Source organism: Sycon ciliatum, chromosome 2, assembly GCF_964019385.1.
Source record: "Sycon ciliatum chromosome 2, ocSycCili1.1, whole genome shotgun sequence".
Classification (NCBI taxonomy): domain Eukaryota; kingdom Metazoa; phylum Porifera; class Calcarea; order Leucosolenida; family Sycettidae; genus Sycon; species Sycon ciliatum.
Genome location: NC_088644.1, coordinates 32,248,002 through 32,274,547, shown reverse-complemented (window position 1 = coordinate 32,274,547; position 26,546 = coordinate 32,248,002). Strand labels below are relative to the sequence as shown.

At 46.5% G+C, this 26,546-nt stretch overlaps 1 protein-coding gene across 1 annotated transcript in view; it reads right to left on the bottom strand.

The window, feature by feature from the left end:
- LOC135809731 (serine/threonine-protein kinase Nek9-like) overlaps nucleotides 1–26,546 on the bottom strand; it is a 31,879-nt gene that overhangs the window by 5,154 nt on the left and 179 nt on the right. The window contains exons 1-24 of the mRNA XM_065323147.1: nucleotides 26,262–26,546; nucleotides 23,776–23,953; nucleotides 23,094–23,226; nucleotides 21,378–21,486; nucleotides 20,931–20,980; nucleotides 20,126–20,201; nucleotides 19,308–19,373; nucleotides 17,353–17,397; nucleotides 16,792–16,856; nucleotides 16,273–16,320; nucleotides 15,722–15,788; nucleotides 15,027–15,101; nucleotides 14,258–14,320; nucleotides 13,861–14,005; nucleotides 13,337–13,516; nucleotides 12,951–12,989; nucleotides 12,098–12,144; nucleotides 4,537–4,695; nucleotides 3,981–4,101; nucleotides 3,247–3,408; nucleotides 2,492–2,674; nucleotides 1,984–2,040; nucleotides 734–834; nucleotides 387–424 (exon numbers count right to left, since the gene is read on the bottom strand). The exon at nucleotides 26,262–26,546 is cut by the window's right edge and continues 179 nt beyond it. Coding sequence (XP_065179219.1) covers nucleotides 387–424; nucleotides 734–834; nucleotides 1,984–2,040; nucleotides 2,492–2,674; nucleotides 3,247–3,408; nucleotides 3,981–4,101; nucleotides 4,537–4,695; nucleotides 12,098–12,144; nucleotides 12,951–12,989; nucleotides 13,337–13,516; nucleotides 13,861–14,005; nucleotides 14,258–14,320; nucleotides 15,027–15,101; nucleotides 15,722–15,788; nucleotides 16,273–16,320; nucleotides 16,792–16,856; nucleotides 17,353–17,397; nucleotides 19,308–19,373; nucleotides 20,126–20,201; nucleotides 20,931–20,980; nucleotides 21,378–21,486; nucleotides 23,094–23,226; nucleotides 23,776–23,953; nucleotides 26,262–26,348 — 2,294 coding nt within the window. The 5' untranslated portion in view covers nucleotides 26,349–26,546. The remainder of the gene's footprint in view (nucleotides 1–386; nucleotides 425–733; nucleotides 835–1,983; nucleotides 2,041–2,491; nucleotides 2,675–3,246; nucleotides 3,409–3,980; nucleotides 4,102–4,536; nucleotides 4,696–12,097; nucleotides 12,145–12,950; nucleotides 12,990–13,336; nucleotides 13,517–13,860; nucleotides 14,006–14,257; nucleotides 14,321–15,026; nucleotides 15,102–15,721; nucleotides 15,789–16,272; nucleotides 16,321–16,791; nucleotides 16,857–17,352; nucleotides 17,398–19,307; nucleotides 19,374–20,125; nucleotides 20,202–20,930; nucleotides 20,981–21,377; nucleotides 21,487–23,093; nucleotides 23,227–23,775; nucleotides 23,954–26,261) is intronic.

The window sequence follows — 26,546 nt, the reverse complement described above, 5'->3', positions numbered from 1 at the left end:
CAATCTATGTTCGAGTTCCAGGATACGAACTGTTATTCTGCACAATCTACTGTCACAATGTCTATAAGACCAACACTACTAAAAGCCGTGAAACGCCAAATACCTTCCAGTAAGCATAGTTACTACAGTACATCGGCATCAGCCAGGTCCGGTGGTGTAATACACTCTACAGTACACACACCAGCCAGGTCCGGCGGTGTAATACACTCTACAGTACACCGGCATCAGCCAGGTCCGGCGGTGTAATACACTCTACAGTACACCGGCATCAGCCAGGTCCGGCGGTGTAATACAATCAGGTCGGTGTAATACAATCAGGCAAAGTAAGTATGATCATCACATGCTGTGTGGCTGCTTGGTCAAACTCTACACATATTATTCCTTACTGCTTGCTTGGCATCGGTATGACGGATTGGTCCAACGCCTAAATGCACAGGGGAGGGGCGGAGAGGCACACACAAAGGGAGACACATGTTGTTGAAGAATCAGGAAAAGAATACTTCAAAGTGCAATGTAGATTGACGGACGCCCTTTATCTTAGGGCACCGGTCACCTACACAGGCCCCCACATCACCCATATCGCATCGCACACCTACACTCCCACACCGCACACACACCGCACCACACACCTGCACTGCCACACCGTACACACAGTGCACCACACACATACACACCCATAGCGCACACGTCGCATCAACCCATGGTAGGTTCCGTGAGATGAGTTCCTACTCACCTCTGCCACCCATGATGGAATCTCATCGGTGTCATTGCCAGCAAGGCCCAGCTCTGGAAACGACCTTCCGTCTGCAGTCGTGGCGGCGGACAGCCCGTCAACTATGAGAATGAGAACCAGAGCAGACACCCAATGATGTTCTCGCACTCCAGAGCATAATTGCAGCATGGACACTGTGACACTTGAAATGCTGACGATGGGTGACTTCAAGTCTTGTGCGGGGCAGGTGAACAAATAGTGTCTCAGGCGCAAGACTGCACTACTAGCATCAGTCCGCGGGGAGTTAGCATGACAAACACACATGCAGCTATAGAATTTCTGTGGATGACATAATAAGTATGTCATTCACAGAAATTCTGTTTGAGTTCAGTGTGAATGACATATCCTTGTGTCGAAAGTGAAGGATATAATCATTGCTGAACTCGGATGGTGAGCCGATATAATTATGATGAAGAAAGGAAAAGGACAAAATGTTACGAGTTATGACAAACTGTCCACCAACGTAACCAGATCTTATACCGTCAGCGAGTGCGACAAAATGGCACAACACTGACAAGGAGTACTGAGACATTCGGCGACCTGACACCTAGCTCCAACACTTCTCCAAGGCGCAAACCAACAACCTTCCAACTTGGAAGGCTCAGGTTAGGGAAGGTCCAAGAGGGGAAGGAAAGCGCAACGAAGAAGAGCATGAGCTACGCGCCACGGCAACAAAGAATGCCGAAAGTTACTGGATGATGACGAAACTAGTAAGACTATTGGACATCCCGGCCCTACTACAACTCGACGACGCACCCCCCCCCCCCCCGAACCCGAGCCTTCCAAGTTGGAAGGTTGTTGGTTTGCGCCTTGGAGAAGTGTTGGAGCTAGGTGTCAGGTCGCCGAATGTCTCAGTACTCCTTCTCAGTTTTGTGCCATTTTGTCGCACTCGCTGACGGTATAAGATCTGGTTATGTTGGTGGACAGTTTGTCATAACTCGTAACATTTTGACCTTTTCCTTTCTTCATCGATATAATCATTTTTATTATTATAATGCCAATGACAAAATAGTCTATGCTAATGACATCATCATAATTATACTTACGCTTGTATTGCGTGACGAAAGCGAGCAAACCTGTGCTGCTTGTGCTGCTACCCCATACCAAACAGTCAAACACCCCACAGGATGATAACACTATGATGATGATGATGATCTCTACAGTATGTACAGTATGATGCGGAACAAGCACAGATAATAATTATTTCCTACCTGATTCCTTCACGGGGCTATTGACACTGTTGATGGTGCGAGTAGACAGGACCTTCTCTGCAAAGCAGCAACAGCGCAGACAAGAACAGACAAAACCCATAACAATACAGACTGTGCTGGACAATAAAGGTTATGTCATTGCATCATCAACTTTGGCAAAGTTACGTGATTACATCATCAGCTTTGTCGAAATCGCGCCACAGCATTGTGCTAGCGATGGAATCATTTGCATAACCTCTATGCCCTCACTTGTACTGTATCGTTAGTAGTAGATCCGTTACCATGCGGGCATGCAAACAGATAGTTATTGTGTACCGGGTGGGTGCTGACATGGGTACGTAGCGTGGGTGAGGGCTGAACCGGCTAAGAATCAACGTTTACAAAACTTCACACACTGCTGTGTACTGCCATGAACTGCAAGACAAGAAAGCACATTCTGAAGTTGAAGTACCATGGGAGAAATTGCTGAAATCAAGAAGCTAGTTGTACATGTACAAGTGCCACGTACCTGCAATCATGATGCCATGCCAGTCTTTACAGGACAGTCCCGACACCGTGTGGAGAGCGCTAAAGACGGGGCGAGGCAGTGCATTGCCTGTGCGCTGGTTAGTGGCCGGCGAAGAGGAGGACGCAGCTGCGTTGCTGCATAGCTGACCGTGATCACCACGACCCCAGGAGTACACATGCTGATCTGTAGACATTCACGGCAACAAGGAAACTTGATTTTTTAAACCTTTCACTGCTGGCCTAGTTTTCCCCCGCCGGCTAAGCTTTCAGTGCACTTGCTTTCATTTCAGACCCTGCATGCACAGAGCGAGATATCTCGTCATTAACACTGAAAGGGTTAACGGATTGGGAGAACTTCAAAACTCAAAATGAAAGGAAATTTGACTAAGTATAATCAGAGCAAGGGCAGCAACTGTTCTATAGAGAAATGAACAACTGCCGCCACCGCCACCACGACCACCACTGTGAGTGCACTGTACTGCATAATTGACTCCTGTACAGGCAATATTATACTCTTGAATTGTGGAGACACACGTACAAAAAATCACACAGACACAGACATACACACACATACACTAACACAGATAAAGACACATGCTCGGACACAGGCACAACAAGCCAAGATACGTAGACACACGCACACACGCACATCCACACACACGCACATCCACAGAAACACACACACACACACACACACACACACACACACACACAAACACGCACCAACTGCAGATACAAATTAGTTTCTCTACCCACCTGAAGAAGCGACCATTGTGAATGCATCACCACACGCCACGTGGATAATCTCCTTCCCAAGCAAGGAACCACCTACACGCTTTGCACCTTTCTGAGATCGGAAGTTGCCAGACCCAAGCTGCCCGTAGGCATTGTCACCGAATGTGAAGACATGACCAAAAGCTACAAATGGTGAAAAGGAAGAGGAAAAAAGTTGCCCAAAGTTAGTCCAGCCATATCATAACCAGAGGCGGACCGAGCGATCTCTACAGAGGATTTCCAGTAGAGTCAAAACTGAATAGCTGATACATGTACATGGACATGCATATGGTTCCCTGGGTAGTACATTTACGAAATTTAGGGGGTTCCGGGGAAGCCCTGGAACCTCTCCTGGATCCGCCCCTGATAACACCCTTGTAGAATAGTCATGTTCCCAGGATGCTAGACAAAGATAAACAAGGATTGTGGTATCACAAGGACAGACCAGCGACTGAAAAATTTAAAAGAGAATACTAGTATTGAAAACGCATGCTATGTAATCATATCAGGATGGCTGGCAATGAATGGCACACAGTGCTGCTCAAGGAAACACCAGTCGCGCCACTCAAGTTTGCGTCTTGCATCATTTCAAGTCGCAGCCCAGTGTTCGCAGGTCTACTGGGCTGCGCAACGCCCGGCGCGTACTCGAGTCACACGACTGGATTTCATTGAGCAACACTGCAGCTCAACAATCAGAGTAGAGAATTGTTGCTCACCATCGACAGCAGCAGAGTGATTGCTTCCAGCAGCCACGTTCACGATGCGAAAGCGTCTTAATGCCTTCACGGGCTGAAAGCCTAGCTGCATGTGAACGGTGGTTATGGCAGGTTCACCGCTCTGCATACAGAGAACAGGTAGCAGGGACAATCACATGTGTAAAGCCCAGTGGGTTCTGATTACCATGGCAAAGAAGACTGTCACATGTGTAAAGCCCAGTGGGTTCTGATTACCATGGCAAAGAAGCGGGGAATAGGGATAGTGACAGTACAGAGTACCTTGCACTGCATGGATGTCTTAGGAGAACCACACCTGTTACAATATCAACAACCAAGGGCTATTGTGCTGCAAGCTAGCTAGCTCACCAGGGCATCGATTGATAAACAAAGCATAGCAAACCATGGCATACTACAGACACATATTAACGCAAGTTCACAATAGCGGGACTTGAACTAAACAGATTTGTTGCAACTCTGAAGTTTATGGCATTGGGTAACTTGTCAGTATCATTAACTATCGCTATTATGATGTCAGGACAAAAAGAATAGTTCTTACGTTGATGGATGCTCGCCGAGGTCCTATCGATTGATCTAAGCAAGACTTGTTGTTCTCGTTGCTGCCGCAAGCCAGCAAGCGGCCCGACTTCATCACAATGAATGCGTTATCAATACCGCATACAATACGGCGTATGGAACCACCGGGAGGAAGTTTGACCTGGAGCATCCACACAGAACACACAATATATTATGATAATTTGTAGTAATCCTCACCTACACTCCCACCCAGGGTATGTTGAAATTACTGTATTAAACTGGTTGTAATATTAAATGGAAACCAGGAAAACGGTGGGGCACAAGTTATGCGTTAGAGTCCACCAACTAAACCAGGTTTTGAACAGTCAGACGTGCACAAGGTAGCACTAGACTGACAAGGAGTACTGAGACATTCCATGGCAAAGAAGTGAGCTTGAGCACTGCTCGATAGCGCTAATCAACGGCCTTCCAACTTGGAACTTGGATATTAGTGATAATCCCAAAGAGGGGAAGGTAAGCGCCATCAAGCCGAACACAAGCTACATTCCAAGGCACAGTGGAGTGCTGGCTTGGTACGACAACCGGACGGTAAGACCATTGGACAATACGGTCTAACTACAATTCGACAACGCAAAGCAACAACCACCCAACTTGGGAGCCTCAATTTTATCAAGGATAAGAAAGGGAAGTGAAGCTTCGCGCTATCGAGCAGTGCTCAAGCTCACTTCACTCGGTCAGTACCGCTATTCATCTAGCCCTTGCCGCTATTGCAGCCCGGACTGGATTCCGCGGTATTGCCCTCGTACTCGTGCAGAAACCTGTACATAACTCTCCTTGCTGTACAGGGGAATATTTCAACGGCTTATTGCCATTCCAGTTTATTTCAAGAAGACCCCAAAAGGAAGAAGGTGGACATATGCTCAGTGCTAGAAGAGGTGTTCTACTATCTGCTGGTGTATAGCTCTTGCTAACTGAGGACTTAGCTGGCTGTTTCATGAGCGTCTGTAAATTGGCCATTTTCAAGACGATCATGTGTGGCGTCGAAGGGTGATGGTTTCATCAGCGTCTGTAAATTGGCCATTTTCAAGACGATCATGTGTGGCGTCGAAGGGTGATGGCCCTCATCTTCTGGAAGTTCCGCACTGGAAGTTCCGCAGGGATCGCACCTTGCCCCTCCACTCTTCCTACTGTATATTCCCATCCTCCCTGATAGTTTCCACCATAGTAGCTCCTTTCTGTTTGCAGACAATGTGACTTTTATGTATGCTCATCACTGGGCATTATCTCTCGATAAGAATCAGTCTAACATCCAGCAGGAGCTCGACAGTTGCCAGCTATGGGCCAGGAGAGTCCATGGTGAGTTCTCCCCGGAGAATACTTCCTCACTCTGCAACTACTCACTCCCCACATCATCACCAAATCGTATGGACAATATTCCGATTCGTCACCCTACTTCTGTAGTTCACCTTGGTGTAGAGCTAAGCCCTGATCTAAAGTTTCACAGTCAGTCATTTTGAAACCGTTTCCAGGAAGTTCCAGCAAAGAGTTAACCTACTCTGCTATATGGGCCGTCATCTACATCAATAATATCACCCTCCTGTATAAGGGGTACATTCGCCCTGCAGCTGAATACGCCATTCCAGTGTGGACGTATAGATTAAGTGCTGAGCACCTAGCTAGCCTTGATTTACTTTAAGCTAGAGTGCGTGGATCCATTTTAAAGTCCAGTAACACAGCTTTTGATAAATTTGAAACTAAAGAAAAGCTAAATAAGCTATGCCATATTCAATCCCTTCACTTTAGACGCCAGTTTATTTCACTGTTCACCCTCTTTATATACATCCATTCGCACCCGAATTACCTCGCAATGTTCCACATTACCGTTACTAAAAGTGAGCGCCGTCCAAACAAACTAGTCTTCCATCGTCATGGACGCATACTATCTTCAATGTTTCTATTTCAGGCAGGCACTCTGTGGAACTGTCTGCCCCCTATCACAACCTCCATCATAAAATAATGTTACTGAGTTTAAAAGAGAACTGCATAATAGGATGGCTAAGTTTCAATTTTAGAACCTTCCAAGTTGGAAGGCTGTCGTAGTGCGCATCCAAGACGTGCTAGAGCTGGTAGCCAGTTAGCTGTAGAACGTCAGTACCGTCAGTCAGTGTTGTGCAATGCTATCACATGAGTTGATTGTCATGTAACTGGTGGTGTTAGTGGACATTTTATTTTCATTATTTTAGTGGTTTGGTGAGACTCCCATGATAGGTATCCATTTACCTATGGAGAATCCGTAAATAAACAAAACAAACAAACAAACAACATTATAGCGTAACTTGTAGTTTCTTGTTCCTTTTTCTTTACTATAAATGTATCATTGGCTCTCCATCCGAAGAATTCATTGATAATAATTCTCTCAGCGTTAGTCCACAATAATTAAAAAAAGGGAAACGAACTACAGGGTCCAAAGTCTAAAGGTCAAAGGTCAACACAGGGAGTCCTGGAAATGACTGAAAAAGAAGGAACGAATGATTATGTCCAGCCGAAATACAAACGTACAAACTAGGCACATACACACACACAAACACAAATGCACGCTCAAGTAAATACATAGGCAGGCATGTACTAGCACGCGCATGCAGAAGCACTACCACGCATGCACACACGCAGATGATGTGCACCCCAAAGAACACACACAAACGGACTGTGCGCCAGGAGGAAGCCATAGACCAACACGAAGCTTTCTTCATCAGGACACAAAGCAGTCTATTTCAATTCTCTGACCTCCTCATTCCTCGCTCTCACTTCCTCCTTCATCGTCGTACTTGTCTTCTTCTTCGTCATTCCCCGCTTCGTCGTAATAGGGAAATCGCATATACTGCACATCCAGATCATCTCTGGCCATGGTACTTAGAGATTCACGCAGTCGTGGAGATACTAGAGCTCTGTCAGGCATGCGCAGCTCCTTCAGAGATGAGCAGCCTTGGACAGCGGCGGCGAACAGCTTTGCTTCATTGTCAGCATCTCGGAAATCATTCCTCGCCAGTTTGAGCTCGGAGAGCTTGGGCAGACTGGGTAGCAGGGATGCAAGCACTGTCAGAGCGCCCGACGATAGGCAGTCGTCCTCCAGGTACAGCTGGTCTAGGCATCGGCACTGACTCAGCTCACCACGAACGGTTTCTAGGAAATCTCCAGTTAGCTCATTTCGCTGAAGACAGAGCGACTCCAAACTCTCGTGTTGCTGTTGAATGATTCCACTCAGGATCGTAGCAGAGATCTGCTTCATCCCAACCTTGATCAGCCCCAGCCCTATTAGCCTCAGTGCTCCTAACAATGGTGCTAGTTGGGTCAGACCTTCCATATCCAGTACGTAGTCATAAAGACCAACGTACTGGAGATCTGGGCAGCTGCTGCATACCTTGATTATGACGTCAAGGTTGACTGCTGGATCGGTGCACTCTACACCTCCTAGGGTCACCCCCAGCAGTCCCGTACAGCGGTGTGTGTTGCTGTGGATGGTGGCCATAGCACTGCTGCTGAAGACGTTCGCGGATGTGTAGACTTTTCGCAGTGTTGACGTGTTGGATGCGATACACGCTGCAATATGGGCCGTGTGACGATCTGTGAGGTTGTTCGCCTGCAGGTTGATGTATGTGAGATTGCGTAGTAGAGCCATGCCATCAGCCATGCATGCGTACCCAGTATCACCTATACCACAGATGTACAGGTTAATGCGAGTGATGAACTGGTGATGGTGAATCATGACCGCGTTCACGGCCTGACAATCGGAGGGCGTGAGAGGAACCTCATCGAAATCTACTCCGTACTGCTTGACGATGGCTTTCATGCTGGGGATGTCTTCGATATTACTTTGCTGGGCGTTGACGTGCTCCGCGAAGACCCGGAAGGCGTAGAGGATTCGTTGCTTTCGTTCCGCGGCACTGAAGTTGTCCTGAGCCGCGAATGGCTGAGCTGTTTCGCTGGATGGAGGAATTGGAGGTAGCTTGGACGTGGGAGTGACGGTGAAGCATCGAATGGCCAATCCTTGTGCCTGGTCGGCCATGAAGTCGTGCAGAATTTGTGTACTGGCACTGGGGACGCGATTCGTCCAAATGGTTAGCAAGGAACGAACGAAGTCCTTGCAGGTGATTTTGGTGACGGCTGGGTCGATTTCTTGACGGACCACTTCGGGAGCAGACATTGCCAGGTCGATCCTGCCAGCCAGCAACTCTTCTGCAAGATGCTCCGCTTCGTCCAGCGAAAGAAACGAGGAAACGTGGTCGGCCCATTCAATGATGTGGTCGTGTGTTGTGAAGAGAAAACTCGTGACGTTGTGCCCCTCTGCTCCTGTGGAATGCTGCTCGGTATCCTGTGGCTGAGTAAACGATGTGGACTGCGGATTGAAAATGGCTTCAATCAACACATTGACGGAGCCACTGTCCAGCTCAACGGCCACTAAGCGCCAGAACATGTTGAGGCTGCCCGTGAATGCTCCAAGGCGCTGCACAAGCCAAGCGACGTCAGCTGCACTTGGATTGCGGCTAGTGAAGTAGAGAGATGCTAGAGCTTCCTGAAGTGCCAGGTGGCTGAAACGCCACTGAGACCTGGACTGTGGTGATGCCGTGTCGCAGGCGATGAGCATGCCGAGTGTGCGAGCTGCCGATGATAGTGAGAACCTTTTGAAGTCAGCATCGGTGAAGACGACTTTCCGACGGACAAGCATGTTAAAAGCGAACCGGGAGAGATCATGTAGACTTTCCTGGATATCATCGGGAACATCGTTCCAATCGGTGTATTGCTCACCATCATGCGCTGGCTTTGATTTCGCCTGCTGCACTACATGAAGTATCAGCGAGTTGAAGATTGCAGACGGTGTATTTGGCAGGCGGTGGGTGCGTCTGTAGAGGCTGCAGATTGCTTGGGCGAAAAACGGTGTGCGCCTCATTGTGGCCAGCTGTGGGTTGGTGCGAAGCTCTGCTAGCAACTTGGCTGCATCGTCTAGAGACAGGACATTGCGAATATAGTGCTCCAAACCCTCCTTCTCAAAGCCCAGCAGCTCCAGACGATGATGAAAGACAATCTCGCGGCTTTGTGTCAGCTTCATTGCTTCTGCTGAATGGCGTGACGTGACGATCAGGTTAATTCCCGGCATTTCTTTGCCACGGATGACGTCGATCATGAACTTGCTGCAGTCGGCGAGCTTGATCTCGTCGAGGCCGTCGAGAATGATACAGACAGATTCAGGATGATTGCAAACAAAATCAATGACTGTAATCTGCTCACTTGGTTTTGTGATGCCATAATTCTGCAAATCCAGCAGCTCAGCGATGCTTGTGATATCGCGCACTTCTGCCAAGCGCAGCTCCAGTGCACGCAGGACAGCGATGTTAGGCCAGATCTGACCTCTTGCCCATTCGTATGGACCCTTCTTGGTGAAGAGCATGGTTTTGCCTGCTCCAGCCGATGAGAAGGCAATGGTACGGAAAGTCTTCCCGCGCATGCGTTTTCGCATGGCTTTCTTGACAGTGAGGATTTCAGCAAGTTTCATCTTGCGCAGCTTCCTAGCTTCAGACGCAAATGAATGAACCAGCTGCTCATTGCCCGCAGTTGTGCCAAGTTTATCTGCTTCACGCATCCTAGTGTTTAACTTTCGCTTGGACACTACATAGAGATCAGCATAAAGCTCGTCCATTTGCAAGATACGTTCCTTCTCTTCATTGGTCTCCTCAATGCAGAACTGCACATTGCTGTAAGCAGCACACAGACGGCCATGGTATTTCTTCACTGCAGCAGGAAGTGAGCTTGCTCGTGCCCCCATGCCGCAGATACACAGTTGGAAAAGCAGTAGCTACTACCACTGGCACTAGAACAGGCAACAGTTACCAGTAAAGCAAACGAGAGAGATCAGCTTTTTTTTTTTTTTTTTTTTTTTTTTTTTTTTTTTTTTTACTAAGGCCACAGCTTCCAATCATGACATGCAAAGCAGCGGTGCAGCATCGCAGGCATGAATCGTGGACGTGGTGACGGGGTCTGATGGCTACAGGTAGCTGAAGCCACGCTGTATGATTAGCCACTGTTTAGAGATTTTCTCTTGCACATGTGCGGTGTTTATAGTATGTAGCTGCACGACTCATTCATACCTACTCGTTTACTTCACTGTACAGAGACTGGCAACACCAGCAGCAGCTACTATTCTGCTGTATGAGTGTGCGGGAGTAGTTCGTTTTTTTCCCTTGCTACTGTAAATGTGCTGTTCTATACTGCAAAACTCTACAGCACTGTGTACTGTCGTGCATTGTGTGTGTGTGTGTGTGTGTGTGTGTGTGTGTGTGTGTGTGTGTGTGTGTCCCGTCTTCAGAGCTGACGTCTGGGGCCATTGACAGTCTCTGGCGGCACAACGGCGTCTCTCTTGTCATTTTCAGAATGCACCTGTCATGATTGATCAGCAGACATTTTAGACAGCCAACTCAGAGTCAAACTCAGACTACACCTTACACAGCAGTTCATGGGTAAACAGTAGCAGTAGCAGTAACTACTTTTGTAAATGACTGCCGTATGCTTTCTAGAGCATAGTTTTTCTTACCATCTCGTGGTATGGTGATTTTTTCGTTAGTTTTCCGGCGTCTTGAATTTTTCCTTTTGTAATTAAGAATCTTGATTTTGTTGTTTCCTTTCTGGGAAAGTTTAGGAGTTTTATTTTGGAGTTTTTTTGTAACAAGTAGGAAACTTCACTTCTCAACCCCAAACTCCAAAGACGGTCTCTTCACTGCGGCGATTCAAATTCAAATTTACATTACACCAAATTTTCAGGCCTGGCCCGTCATCAGGGAAATGAATGACAAAATATCCATTCCTCCTTTATTCCCAATCGAACATGGTTGAACAAGCGGTCACGTGCTCCTGCGTACACCAGTCACCTGGTCACCGTGCCTGCAGGGTACAACTTACTAGCCTGTTTGACCTTTTTTGGGTGCAGTCCTGTCACTCGAGTTGAACCTTGGTGTGAAAGTTGTCGCCTGCTGGCGCGGTAACCAGGTGATTTGGGCACCCAGGACCACGTGACCGCTTGTTCAACAACATTCGGTTGGGAATAAGGGCCGAACGCTGCATCGCAGCCGTTTCAGACCAAAACCAGTCGACTCAGCGTCCAAAAGACTACAACATATGGGCCAATCGCGGTCATCCGTGCTTTTATAAGAACAAAATGGCGCTTTTAGTGACATTTTGCATACAAATCCCCATCTAGTAGGGCGCAGTCACCCAGTTTCGGTGGAAGTGCGCGAGTTCGATTGGGATACAAGTAGGAAGGGAGCGTCTCAGCTTTCTCGGACCAAGACCATTCGACTCAGCACCCCGAAGACTACAACAGGTGAAATTTTGATTTTTGCCTTAACTTCCCCTTTAACTTGAAGCTGTGTGGACCCTGGCTAGTGCCAAACGTTACTGAAGTAACGTCTTTTGCATAGCTACGGGAATAAAGTACCGATGTTTGTCACGGCCCACTGTAGGTCCAATAAACTGACCATTACTACTCATTAGCTAACACAAAGTCCTTCCTGTTCAGTATTCAGGCAGGGAGTTACCTTCTGTGGTGTGGAGTGGCACTCTTCAGATTTCAAGCCAAGCTGACCTGTCAACAACAAATAGACAGAGAGAATTGATACTGGAAATGTGTTTGCTCGTTGGCAAACTATGCAGTCGGTAACTATAAACTGTGATAACAACTGGACAGTTAAGCATTATCTAACCACGTATATAAAGAGTGAACTCGGATGGAGAGCCAAGGATTATTTACAAAAAGTAAAAAGGACCAAGGAACTCCTTCCCCTCCTTATGTTATTTCTATAACTGAGAACCTTCCAAGTTGAAAGGCTGTTGTAGTGCGCATCCAATATGTGCTAGAGCTGTTAGCCAGTTAGTTGTAGAACGTCAGTACCGTCGGCCAGTGTCGTGCAATGTTATCGCATGAGCTGATTGTTTAGTAACTGGTGGTGTTAGTGGACATTATAGTGTAACTTGTAGTTCCTTGGTCCTTTTTTTCTTTTTACTTTAGTATATAAAGAGTTACTGATATGCACAGCGAGATAGTGTAGGGATGGATGGAGGAACCGCTGGGTGGTTGGGTGGATGGATGGATGTATGATTGGGTGGATGGATGGACGGATGGGTAGATGGATGGACAAATGGATGGATGGATGGATGGATGAACGGACAAACGGATGAACAGATGGATAGATGAATGGATGGGTGGGTGAAGTGATAGATAGGTGGATGAATGAAGGGAGCATTGGTGGATGTGTCAATGGGCAGACGGTCAAATGACAGGCTGGGTAGATGAAGGCATTGACAGACGATGGTACATCGAGAATTACTTCAGAACCCTGGTCATTTGTGCTGTATGCAAACCGTTTAGCATAGCTAATATGAGTGGCTTACCCATGTCACCATTACCCCATGAATACACATCACCAGATGCTGCACAAAGAGTACACATACAATCATTGAGAAAACCAGGAAGAGATCAATCCGGCATCACCTGGAATTCACTCCATTGGCCGGCTTTCAGTGTTCCGTACGGAGTCGTGGAATGATTAAGGTTAAACAGGAATTGAGTGTAGTAACGGATCACAGGTACAGTACTACACACGAGTGGATACACTATGGACATCATAGGGTACTTCAAGGTAACAACACCCAGCTCACACACATGCACTGTTGCAGCTACAAAAAAAAACAGACGCACGGAATGCAGTGCTTTTCTATTGCATACACCGGCATGGGAAACAGACAATGCCCTTCTACGACCCACAGACTCAACACACCTGTTGCGGCAAAGACAAAAGTTGCGCCGGCAGCTATACGTCGAACGCGAGTAGCATCGCTGTCAGCTGTGAAGAACGGCACTGCAGTGGGCTTGGGCTCAATCTCATCCGTCTCAACGTCCTCACCGTTACCAAGACAACCCCAGTAGTTAGAACCAAATGCCAGCACTCGGCCCTCGTCTACAGCAAGAACAAATACAGCAAGAGAGGGAGCATTCCTCCGAGTCCGTATTACCAGGCCACGTCCAACCAACCAACTAACACGCACGCATGCACATGCCTCTCCACACACACCCTTGCACGCCGCATCACAACATGATTGTACACCTAGGAACCTGGAGGTCATAAGAAACGAGTAAACTCAATTGTCATAGGTAGTTGGAAGAGAAACACAGCTGAAAGAAGTATGGCTGATAGCACTCGAGATCTCTACACACATAATCCCCCCCCCCCCCACACCACCACACACACACACACACAGAAACACTACCATTGTATAGAGGTATATCGTATGGAGGACTTACCGGTCAAACATACGGTAAACTCATCTCCACAGGCAACCTGAACAATGGCCTGGCCGCAGAGCGAGTCGATGCGTCTTGGCTTGCGATACAATGCCAAATCACCATGGCCAAGTTGACCCAGCATTTTACCTCCACCAGAAGAAACCTATTCGTAATCGAGCAAACAGGGCACAAGTAAGTTTCAGCATCCAGGCATGTGGGCAATTTGCTTTAAAAATATTTGCACACATTCCGTCATATGGCCACATGGCAAATACATTGCAGGCATGCAGAGCATTTCATTCGCCTGTGCCACTGTCTGTCAGAGGTTCCAGCCTGTCAAGTCCTGTTTCACAGCAGATAGAGTCGTTGTAACACACCGTGATTGATAAGGAGCACGATATTGAGCAACACTTACTGCCCACGTAAACACTTCCTTCTCCACAGTTAGTGCCGCAAAGTGCCGAATACCGGCTGCCACCTGTAACAGAATTCAAACAGGACAGCATGATGGTACAACACTGCTCACCAGATACCCACAGCCAGTCATCAGTTTCTGGGTTATTTCAAGTACCGTATTTTCCGGAGTATAAGCCGCACCCCCCCCCCCCATTTTTTGCAACAAATACAGACATCTATCCTATTTATCACCGTTAATTTGATCATCGGAGTATAAACCGCGCCCCTTTTTTCGGGTGAGTTTTGAGCGTTCAAAGTGCGGCTTATATATGTACTCTGGATAATACGGTATACTACATCTCGTACCCGTATGGGCATGCACGATTTGAGGAACTGACGGGTTCATCAAGCATGGGTTAGCAATCACACCTCTGGATGGAAAAACAGATGCTATTCACAGACCCGGTGGACACAAGGAATGAATACGCTGGTTTCAAAGAGATGCATGGCAGCCATTGCTCATTCCACAACCAGTCGCAAAACAAAATCCAAATCGAAATGCATGTATCCAAAAATGGGAACTACATTACCTGTACTACTTGTAATGATTATGGTAGTAAACACCACACATGCCTCATATCATACAGCACGACCGATATGCACGCACGTTCGCCACATGAAGTCGAAGTTGCATGCCAGACTAACGCATCTGAGTAGGCAATGCCGAATACATGTACAGCATGCCAGTGTACACTGGCCACAGTCAGAAGACCTTTGCCTGTCCATACCTGCACAGCCGCTGTGGCTTTAGTCAAGACTTCAACCTGCTGTGGTACATGCCGTCCACCACCCCACACAAACACCTGGCAAGTCACGGAAAAGAAGGCAAACAGATCAACATCAAGGATTGGAACAGGCTGCCGGTCCAGAACACTTCGAACACTTGAAAACATGATTCTTGAAGGTAACCTAACCAGAGTGTATCGCCTTGGGTACAATGAGTGAAGTGGTATTCCCCCCCCCCCCCCCTCTCAAAGACAGAAGAACACCAACATAACGGTGACACGATTTTCTGGGGTACACACCACCCTTATATTTCTACACCATCAGCCAGAAACCCAACAGTGACTAACAATACGGATATCCATTTTCATAGTTCAATGTACAAGTGAAAAGAAAGAGAATTTGAGTCTTCAAGAGGGGACAACAAGGTGAAACGCAACACAGGATGGCACAATGACAGACAAGCATTGGGGACCGGCAACTGTGACAAGAGAGGGACAAGCTGTATCACTGTGACGTCGACTGGAAATGTTCTTATCTCTTTTATAAGCTGCTGATTACCCTCGTGTTATCAAGTTTAATCTCGTTTACGAGCACTACAACATAGATTCGGTTAGGGTATTACAGCGTTCATATTTACCAGCATCGCGCGGCACATTCTCACTTGGGTATTTGACTTTCACTGGTGAACAGTCCTTACCTCACTACTCCTGGAGGTAACGACCGGATAGGATTCCCTGCAGAGCATACCGGATGCTTTCCTGGAGCTGTAATAGAAGTCAAAAATAGTCTCATCACAACCAGCCATACTGACTTACAGGTAACTTATCATCGTGATGAGCATACATGCTTACCACCAGCAGCAGTAGCAGGCATATTGCAGCGGGTAGACGATGCAAATGACAACCAGTGAATGCTCGAACTGATTATAAAACTAATGGCTAAGTCACCGAGTAACTAGGGCCCATTGTATCCTCTATCCAAACTAACATCATGTGTTACTATGGTTCTCCGAAGAGAGCAAGAAAGAGAGAGAGAGAGAGAGAGAGAGAGAAAAGAGAGAGAGGGGGTAAGATGAGGTGTGACTCTCCCCAGCCAAGCAGATGGTCTTCAAAATATGAACCCTGGAGATCGGGATATCAGGTTCAAGGAGCCCAGCTAATATTGAACATTATGATAGGAGTGAATGAACACCGAGCAACAAAAATGCAAGCTGCCTAGAGCCAATTGCATCTGCCTTGGCTTACCCACCTTTTACCATTGCCTCGGTCTAGTCTTATAACCTCCGGACCAAATTCACTGCACATCACACAACATGTAGAAGCAAGAAAAGAAAGTAGAAAAGTATACCATTCCACCAACTTCTGGTCCTCATTACACGCAACGAATCCTTTAAAGCGTGTGAATGTTGATCAACACCCCCCCCCCCCCTCCCTTAAAAAAAGTATTCAATCTTCCCCTGGAAGTGGCGGAGTTAGCTAAATCAGTTTGAATCAACGGGCTAAGGCTTCCTTTCTCAATTGTGTTTAACAACTTGTGGCAAATGAAACCCAAACCGATGTACATGTATCCAGCTCTGTGAGCTCTGTGTTTTGATTGCCTTGTACACTGTATATGGGTGCACGGTGATGTGGCTGTTGGCACTTCAACTAGTGTACAGTGGTTGAGATCTCCTCGCCTTGCCCAAACTGAAGATGCTGTAACAACTTTAGTAGGGGATATCAAGGTGCTAGATACGAGAAAATGCACGCACCAATCAGGTGAACATACTCTTTTAGTTGTGCTAGCGGTGCCGAAGTCAAAACAGAGCCGATGCTTGGCCGCTTAGTTGGGTCCTGTGATTAGTCAGTGCGACAAGAGTAGAAAGCATCATCTCAGTACAATAGCCAGTCATGGCTGCCACTCATACCAGAAGGCACTCTCAAGGGTTGGTGGGAAGCCATTCTTGACCCATGGGCCCTTCTTGACCATGGACTGATTGAGACACCATAGACTACTTGGACTGAAACCATACTTGCAATAGCGAAACAAAATAATATCTGCTCCTCAATGCCAACCTGAATGCACAGCGGTAGCCAATCATTCTCTCCAAACAAACATTAGCCAAGGTAGCAGGCCGGTATAAATAACATGATTCGATGTATTCTAACTAAAGGGCATTGAAGAAGATCACCCTTTCAATCGTAGGGCAACTGATGTGTACTTGTGTATTTCATACTCATGTGCATCAATTTTACCTTGAAGTAATGCATTATGTCGTAAGATGTGCTATACAATGTCATGTAACTACACCGCGTGCATATACATATACAAGACCATAATGGAGCTCACCTTTTCCAGCATCTGCATGCACAGTGCCTTCATTTCTGGACTGTACTGTGGAGATTCATATCAAATAGAGACATCCCACAGTACAATTAGAGACATCCCACAGTACAATTTGAATCAGAATTAGTAAAATCCACCAGGGACCTCATAATGTACGACTGTCCACCGCGCATCCCCATCAGTTACAGAATGTTCTTCCTACCAATTCCCGGAACAATGTGAGCCGAGCCTTTCCCCACTCCGTCATCCCAATTTGGAACCAGCTGCCTACCTCTATCATTCCCCACCCATTTCACCCAAAGAACATCCAAAAGTTCAAGACAGCAGCTTATCACCATCTCCTCAGAACGAACTGGCACTGGGCCACTCATAGCATACGCGAGTAAGAGGGTACAGTGTCCTACCCTGCTTGGACATACATGTAATCTCTCCTCACGGACAGTCTCCTCTTGAATTTAAAAGTCTAACAGCGTTCACATCAATACTCAACTTATTCTTTTGCTCACTGAGCAATACAATCTTTCCATTTTCTTTCTTCTGTTTTCTTTTTAAATTTAATCCTCCCTACCCAATATCCCTTTGGTGCGTCCATGGAGCTATGAAGCCGAGACCTCTGGTCGGCGGAGCTTAATGGGCCCCACCACCACACTCCATCATTCACCCCAGTGTCTGGAGATATGTGGATTTTGTAGAAAAAAAAAAAAAAAAAAAAGCAGAAAGCTGTTTGGAAACCAGCACACAAACACATGGAGAAACACGCTTGTTGAAAGATTTGTATTGTATTTTATTATTTTACTTGGGCATTCCCAACAGACCCTAAGGTCTTCTTACAGGGTGCCCAAGATGAATGAAATTGTTAAGTTCCTGGCGAAATGAATTGGGGGATATGATTTGTGCGAAGGGATTCGGGAAGCGCATTAAAGCGGTCAGCACCAAGGAATGAAATAGATCTGTATCCAGCTTGAGCTTGCACAATGGGCAAGGAAAGGGAATAATTGACTTGGCCGCGGGTTACTCTATCTGTGTGAGCGCAGTCACGGCGAAGGGAGAACATGTCAGAGAGGAGTGAACTGCAGATATTGTGGATGCAACGGAACACGAAGAATGATCACTCATTGCTGCCAAATCGCCAGACTTATGTGCATGATACTGTCCAAAACGAACCATACGTTCAGAAAGAGATCCGAAAAAAGAACCCTCTCTGATTTTGACAGAGACCCCAAGGAATATAACTGCACATACAGCTGTATGTATATTGTGGATTTGTGGTGCAATTGCCTCGGAATACCATCTCGTATAAATGTACAGGATCATGATGAAGGTCCAACAATCGTGGCACGAGACAGGCCTTTTTGTGCACGCGCACATGTTGTCCAGGCGTCAGGGGCCCAGCCTCCCTGCCCATCCGACCCGCCACACACAACAACGAAACTGAACTGAGAGTTCTACATAATTTCTTGACAAGACGAGACGGACAGACAAGAAGACCGGACACGACGAGGTAAACTGAAAACTGAAGAAAAAGACTAACATTTATGGCAGCATACGAGCATGCGCGCAACAAAACACAACGTATGACAATGACGTAACCGTTACTTGGATCATGTACAAACTATACATGCAACCAAAACAAGTCAAAGCAGAACGCAAAACAAACCAAAATAAACGAAAGGACCACAACAAAAAGAGCCATGAAAAGTCTTTCTACCGATACACAACAGGCCTAAAGGAAGCAGATAATACAAGGGATCCATGGCTCCCTGGTCCTGGGTAATAGAATCGGGCAAGTGGAGGTGTTTTAGGGTGAAAATTATTTGGCATCACGGGCTACTTACTACACGTGCATACAAGGAGTTCACGGCAGGAATGTGCCTAACAGTTATCAGGAATCATGCACAGGCATATGGAAGTACAATGTAGATGCTGTGACCGCACATCCAGTAGGTACTTAGACTGACCTTGTTGTCAAGCTCCTTTGGGGACGTTTCAACTATTTCCACAGCAAGACGGCCTATTTCATTTGCCTGCGAAAGACGCCGGGGAACATTATAATGACAGCGAGAGAGTAAAAATGGTGTGGACCGTCCACACAACTCTTAATTCTGCCTCCTGGCCACACACCGCGACAAGCATGCTGTTGGTTTCTGTCAAAGTGGTGTCTTATAATGGCCAGATGTTCTTTCCGGCTTGTCAATACCAAGGAAACACAGTCAATAGGCGGTGGCTGAGTGCAGGAGTGTAACTGAATCTTGCCCCAGAAAAGAAGTATGCACCCCCTTTTTTATCTCCCGGTAAGGGACATCAGCTACCAACATATGCACCTGAAAATACATGGCAGTAATTGAGAATCAAGAATGCAAAGATGCTACAACAAACGGTGGCGGTTCACTAAGAAACGTAGCAATGCAGCAGGCAACAATGCAAACGTATTCGAACATAGCATCAGATAGAAGTAACCACAAGCAGAGGTGAACTACAGCAATACAAACAGGTATCTAATTACGGTGACTGCAAGTACAGTAAAATCTGTCAAGGCAACCACTCGGATAAGGCGACCACCTGTCCCAGATGACCACTGCAGCCAGAACCAAGCCGGGATGCTCTTTCCACTGTCAAATGACCCTGGATTAGGAGACCACCTTCTTACAGCCGGAGACCACACTTTGAAGGTCCCTCAGTGAGCGGTTCACGGTCTTAGACAGGTTTTACTATACCCAGGCTTGCAGCTAGTCTACAATCCGGCAGGCGCATCAGCCAACCACAGCCGGTAACTTACTGCGAAGGGAAGTCGCCGTGCAGCCATTTCATACAGTACGCAGCCTACAGCCCAGACATCGCTGCCTTCATTGTATCTGGGGTGAAAGAAATTGTAAAGCCGTATGCAAACACATATCAATTAACTTGCTACACCTACATGATCGACTGGGGTCTATACAACCTAGCATTTTTGCATAGAACTATTATTGGAACACATATATTTTCCACGTCACTCATGAAGCCCCTATTCTAACGTTATTGGTGTCCATATGCGAGGCCAGAGGTCGATTTCAAAAGCTTTACTTCAGTCTGAAAATTTTGAAGGTGATGATTGCACTTGTGCCGACATCTCGTCAAGCTGTTCATGTGGTTCTAAGAGTGATAAGCCCATAGGAAAGAGGACCACTCACAGTTCTACAGATTTAGGCCAACAATGGCTTCAACTCTGATAAGGATTCACGTCAGTGATGCAGCAAGTACCTATGCCAGACGGTTCAAGTAACACATGTCATGAACTTGGAGTTATACGGGCTCAATTCTATGCAAAAGGATCCACCATGCTCTCAAAGCATTTCGAAATCAGTCATTGGTATCCACTTCTAATAACCCAGCCTGTTCGTATATAAGCTGTACAGGTGGAAACAGTGGGTAGGAAATGTTGAAAAAAAGCGGTACCATCAATCCGCACCATATTTCAAGCACCAGTAATCTATAAATTTCTATTGTATCCATCACAAGCCGGTTTCAGGCCACTCAGCAAACACTCCAGTTGGACAAACTTGTTGGCACATGAAAATACAACGAGTCGATGGTAGCTGTCTTACATTTCTCCTTTGTAAATTTCCGGGGACATGTAAGCCACTGTTCCGACATTCTACAGGGGCATCACAGCAGACAGAAACGACAGTAAAAATGAGCAAACATGGAGGATATTGGCAATTTCTTATTAAAATTTCACCATCGCATGGGGGCGTGCGGGGCAGGTAGTGGTATGCTGACTTCACACGGCTTAGACAAGCATTGATTCGTGCAGGTTGGCTGATCGAATTTGCCAAAAGTCATAACCCGTTGGCACTGCTACAAGCGATGTTATAAAGCAGACTAATAAAACAAGGTCACTGTTGGTAAGACAAGTTCAGACAATCTGCAATGGAGCAAGGGCAACTATGCATTGTCAGTGCTACACTTGTATCTGATCACTCTGGTACTTCTGCTTTCATGGTATGGCCCACCAGTGTTCAAGCAAATCTGCAGGTGCATCAGGAACTTACTGAAGTGACCGCTTGTCTTTCAGAAGCCGATAGGCTCCGAGCCAATCCGAAGTCGCCCAGCTTGCACAGGCCAAGCTTGTTCAAGAAGATGTTCAAGCTCTTGATGTCTCTGGTTACGGATGACAACAGACGGAACAGCTAGGCGACTAACAACTTCTATCTTATTACAGCAAAGCTTGGATATAACAACATAGGCATGGATGCAGGTCATTAAAAACGATGGTGCACGCAGCAACGTGACGTCCAGCATACCAGGACAGGCAAAAGTGATCTAAGATATGATAATGCATTCCATATTGCTTGCCTGTCGGTGACCCCACGTAAAATTTATAAAAAGAGTTTCTAGGGAGACCAGGGAGCACAAACATCCACAAAAAAAGGTTGTTTATGAAGCAACATTTCACCCCCAAACTGTTGGAGCCTCCCTAAATAATGCGTAGAGTAAAATCAGTTGAACTCGGATGGTGAGCCAATTAAATTATGGAAAGAAGGGACTGGTTATGTTGGTGGACACAGTTAGTCATAACTCGTAACATTTTGTCCTTCTCCCATTTTTCCATGGTAAACTAAGTCAGTGACCACTGTGATATGGCCATCACAAGACCACCACCTGTCGTAAGACCTGTCATTTCAGGAGCCTGACCATATTGCTTTCAAAGTATTCATACTCAAAAAAATCTTCACATATCCCTCGAAAAGGAAAGAAAAGGAAAGAAAAAAGAAGAAAAAAAGACTTCAACAAATAGTCAAAGCTGGATAGGCCCCTTGCCTACTCCGGGCCACACTCCCCAGCTGCGCAAAAGGTGGGACTTTCCATACTGGATTGTGCACAGTTCCATCCCAGGCACCGGACTGCCTGCACCTCAGTGGCATGTCACCGTTGCACACACAGCAGTGCATACAAGGCTTCAACACCATGATTATCGTGAAGTATGCACTGAAATCACTTCACAGGTAGAACGTTGACGGGGCCGAGCTAAGCAGCGGGACTTTTCAACGTACTGATACTGCTGAGTAGAAAGAACTTGACAGGGTTTGACCTGATCACCGTGATAAACCGATTGTTGACTCAAGAGTGGAGTTGCGTAAGTTGTGAGTTTCTGCTACACGGAACTACAGTCAACTTCGCCTATAACGACACTCGGCGGGGCATCAAAAAGGTGTCCTTATTCGCGAAGTGTCGTTATACCCTGCACCTATTCCGTAATTCAGTACTTTCCGATTTCTAGGGTACCCTGTAAGAAGGCCTTAGGCCTGTGGGGATTGCCCTATCAAAAATTTGATAATAATAATAATAATAATAATACCCGAAGTCTCATTATATGTATTACAGTGGGATGGGACTTTGCTCTGGGCATGGAAATTCTGTCGTTATTCGCGAATTGTCGTTATATCCGCAGTCGTTATTAGCAAAGTTGACTGTACATACCAAACTCCGTGTCAACTGCAGTGAAGTTTGACACAGATTTTTAGTACCTTGCGCCAGTTCTGCTGTGCGTAGCATGCTCAAACTTCCCGCCACGTGTACTCTGTGCGTTCAGTTTTCACACGGAGACCAGTCCGTGTGAAGCGTGCATCACACGGAAAACGGCATGAAAAAATCCGTGCGAAACTTGATCCCGTACCGCGACGAGGTTTCCATGCGTACTGTGGTATGTTATACCGTGTGGCAGAAACTCTCTAACAACGGCATCATGAGCTGTACATATACATTACCTATGAATTATGCTGCGGTCATGTACATAGTTGACAGCCGAGACAATCTGGTAAAACATCCACAGAATCCAGCGCTCGGCGAACAGCTCGTCGTTGGTCAAACCCGTGTAAATCTTTCTATTCAACGTACCACCTGCGGTGCGTCACGTGTGTGTGTGTGTGTGCGTGTGTGTGTGTGTGTGTGTGTGTGTGTGTGTGTGTGTGTGTGTAGAGGGGGGGGGGAGGATAAAAGAGAGAGAACATCAATGTTTTACACTTAAAACTATTTTATAATACACCTGGGAGATGCACCATGTTCTCATTTCTCAACACATCTGTATATCGTAAAGTCTATTCTACTGCCTGGGCACATTCTACATTGGATAATAAGTCTCTAGAAAAAGCATGCTATGTGCACTAAGTTACTTACTAAGAGTGCTATCCGCTTTTTTTTTTTTTGCAACGCTCAGGGTACAATAACTTCATCATGCAATGACTAGCAATGGTGATGCCTGTGCAGATGGCTATGCAATCCCAACAAGAGAGCTTTCCTGAACCAAGGTCTGGCTATTTTCCAGGTTGCCACTTCACAAAGGAACAAAGCTTATCCAAGCAGTACTTGACATACATGTACGCAAATGCCACCATTGTCACAACTGCCCTGGCCCAAGGCTACGGCATTCAACAAGCCAAGAAAACGTACCGTTGGCGTACTCCATTTCAATCAGCAGCGTAGACCCGTCCATAAAGTCGTTGTAGTACGCGATGATATTGGGATGCGAGAGGAGAGACAGCAATGAGGCCTCTTGCATTGCATGGAACCTCTGCTTCTCGCTAGCATTCATCAACAGGATCTCCTTCCACACTACAAGCGAGTTGTCCTGCACATGGAAACCATAGAGCAGGCACAGGGAGAAAATAATAATGACTCGTAATTGCTAAGACATCAAGGTACGTCCTTTTAGAACACAGTTATTATATACTTTGAGGTATAAGGGGCACTAGGAACTTAGAGGCCACATGCCTATAAGGGGCACTAGGAACTTAGAGGCCACATGCCTATAAGGGGCACACTCCGAAAAACATAGTTAAAACTGATAAAGCAAGTAATGATCCACCATTTTTTGCATTGCGAGAACTGATCGCAGCATTATACGCATGCTGCACCGGGATAGCAAACCTATGTCTTGAATCGGGTTAAACAAACATGGGCCAATGGATACACATGAAGAGAGGAGGTCAAGTTGAAGTGTGTGACAGAAAAAGTTTCATGCTGAAACGATCATCTGGTAACTCATAATGACACCCGGGGACTGCTTGTTATAATACTGGCTATGTGTGGGTCATGGCACCAACATGCTGGTGAAGATCAGTACAGAGCGGGTGTCACCCACGTGCAACATACTATGAAGTAGGCGTGCGTGCAGTCCTCAAGAGGTGTTGGATATCAGATAGTATTCCAGCCTGCACTATGCACGGAGGAGTGTGCTCACTTCAACTAGTTTTTAGCATGTGAGTTGATACCCTCTCTTTAACAGCTTCACCAACTATAAACGCATCATGCCTCACGTCATGCCTGCAATTGTTCTCATTCTTTGTTCTAGTAATATAATGAGTAGTCGCCAGGTTCTATGATCAGTTGATGATTGCTTCCGCAAGAAACTTCAAGTTACAACAACATCCGACCAGACCTCTTATCGTCATATGCGGTGCAGATGCATATAGCTGTGTACTCCGCACATTAAGCGCTTTATTTGGCAGTTGGCCTAACTTTCTACTGTATGCAGGGCAATGGTCAATGGATTGAGGGTAACGGAGATGACTGACATCATACGATCAAAGACTGTGATCTCTGAGATGGCTCAACACCAAATTGACGTTGCTACTCTGCTAGTGAAATCTTGAATCACTTGTTGGAGCATTTGCACACTGTGTGTGTGTGTATGCGTGTGTGTGTATGTGTATGTGTGTGTGTGTCCACCTGTTGGAAGGCTCCCTTCTTGTCAGAGTATGTGGAAGGTGGACTAGTTTCGGCTCCACAATCCAGTGTGTCGTTACTATAATAGCTTTCATGACTGAGGTTGTTGGTATGTCTGTTGGCTCTGGGTTCCCATTACACAGTAGCTGAGGCTGGTTGGTAAAGTAGCTCCCAATTTCAATTCAAGGTACCAGTGCATCTAGTGTCTGCTTCTATCAAAGCAGCGTGCTGTCTATACTGGTTACCCCAGCAAGTGTAGTGTGTGCATAGGTAACTGTCTTGGCCGTTTTATGCGGCGATGTACTAAGTGTGTTGTAGAACAGGTGTGCATTGGTGGTCGATTCACATGGGATTAGACAGTTATCTGGCGCAAGTCTTGATCTGTCTCATTCAGATCTTGTTTGCTATCGTTGCTATAAGAGAAAATCTGTGGGTACACATCCAGTGCATTAATTTTGCAGATTTGCGTGCTTCTCTTGCGACGGGCGTACACATGGTGGTACATGGTGTGTGTGTGTGTGTGTGTGTGTGTGTGTGTGTGTGTGTGTGTGTGTGTGTGTGTGTGTGTGTGTGTGTGTGTGTGTGTGTGTGTGTGTGTGTGTGTGTGTGTGTGTGTGTGTGCTCTTCCATAGGTAGCTGGGCAATGTGTGAATCGCAGGGCATAGTGAAGAAATCATGTCAATCGATGACTCACGATCCACAAGGCCACAAGTTTGGCTGATGAACGTGTTCAAATGAGGGAAGTTCAGATAACCAGCGCTCGGCTGCGAACACGATTTTATCGGCATACTGTTATGGTATGCGTATGTCACTAGTCAGTCCATCACCCTGGCTAAACCAGAAGCGAACTGCCAAGCGGTAGCAGCTGGAAGGTGGTCTGACTGTAATTCCTACCATGTCCTCCCTCCTTTTTCTTTTATAACTCTTAGGCAGGGTTGTGTTTGACGTAAAAAATAAAAAAATAAAGTCCCAAGCATGCCATGCGAATGAGTGCGATCGGTGTCGAAAGGCAGGGGATGGTATTTGGGGGGTTGTGTGCAGTGTTTTAAGGCCACAAGTTCACAGGATTTCAAATGACCCAAAACTACAGAAATGACAGCAATTATGCTGACCGGATTTCTCTACATAGATTGTGGACTCCCACCCTCATACAAAACCTAATACAAAATGCGTAATGCGTAAATGGCTTCGGATATTTCGTTATTACGCACCTCCAGACGTCGGTATAAAACAGCTTCACCGAATGCACCGCGTCCCAGGATCTTGACCAGCTGGTAGTCAGCGGTGGTATCAGCCATCTCCGAGGTCTACTTGCTGGGAGTAGGCTCCGCTACTGCCGCGCAGATGTACACTATTTGCCCTGTCCGACACAGTAACGCAATGGCAGGCAGCCGGTAGTTGAAATGAGCAATTTTTTGCTCAATTTCCAGTCCGCACCCAACTCGTGCTTAGCCTGGTTTCGCCGGGCTAGATGCAGTTCATGCTCCCCATTTCCA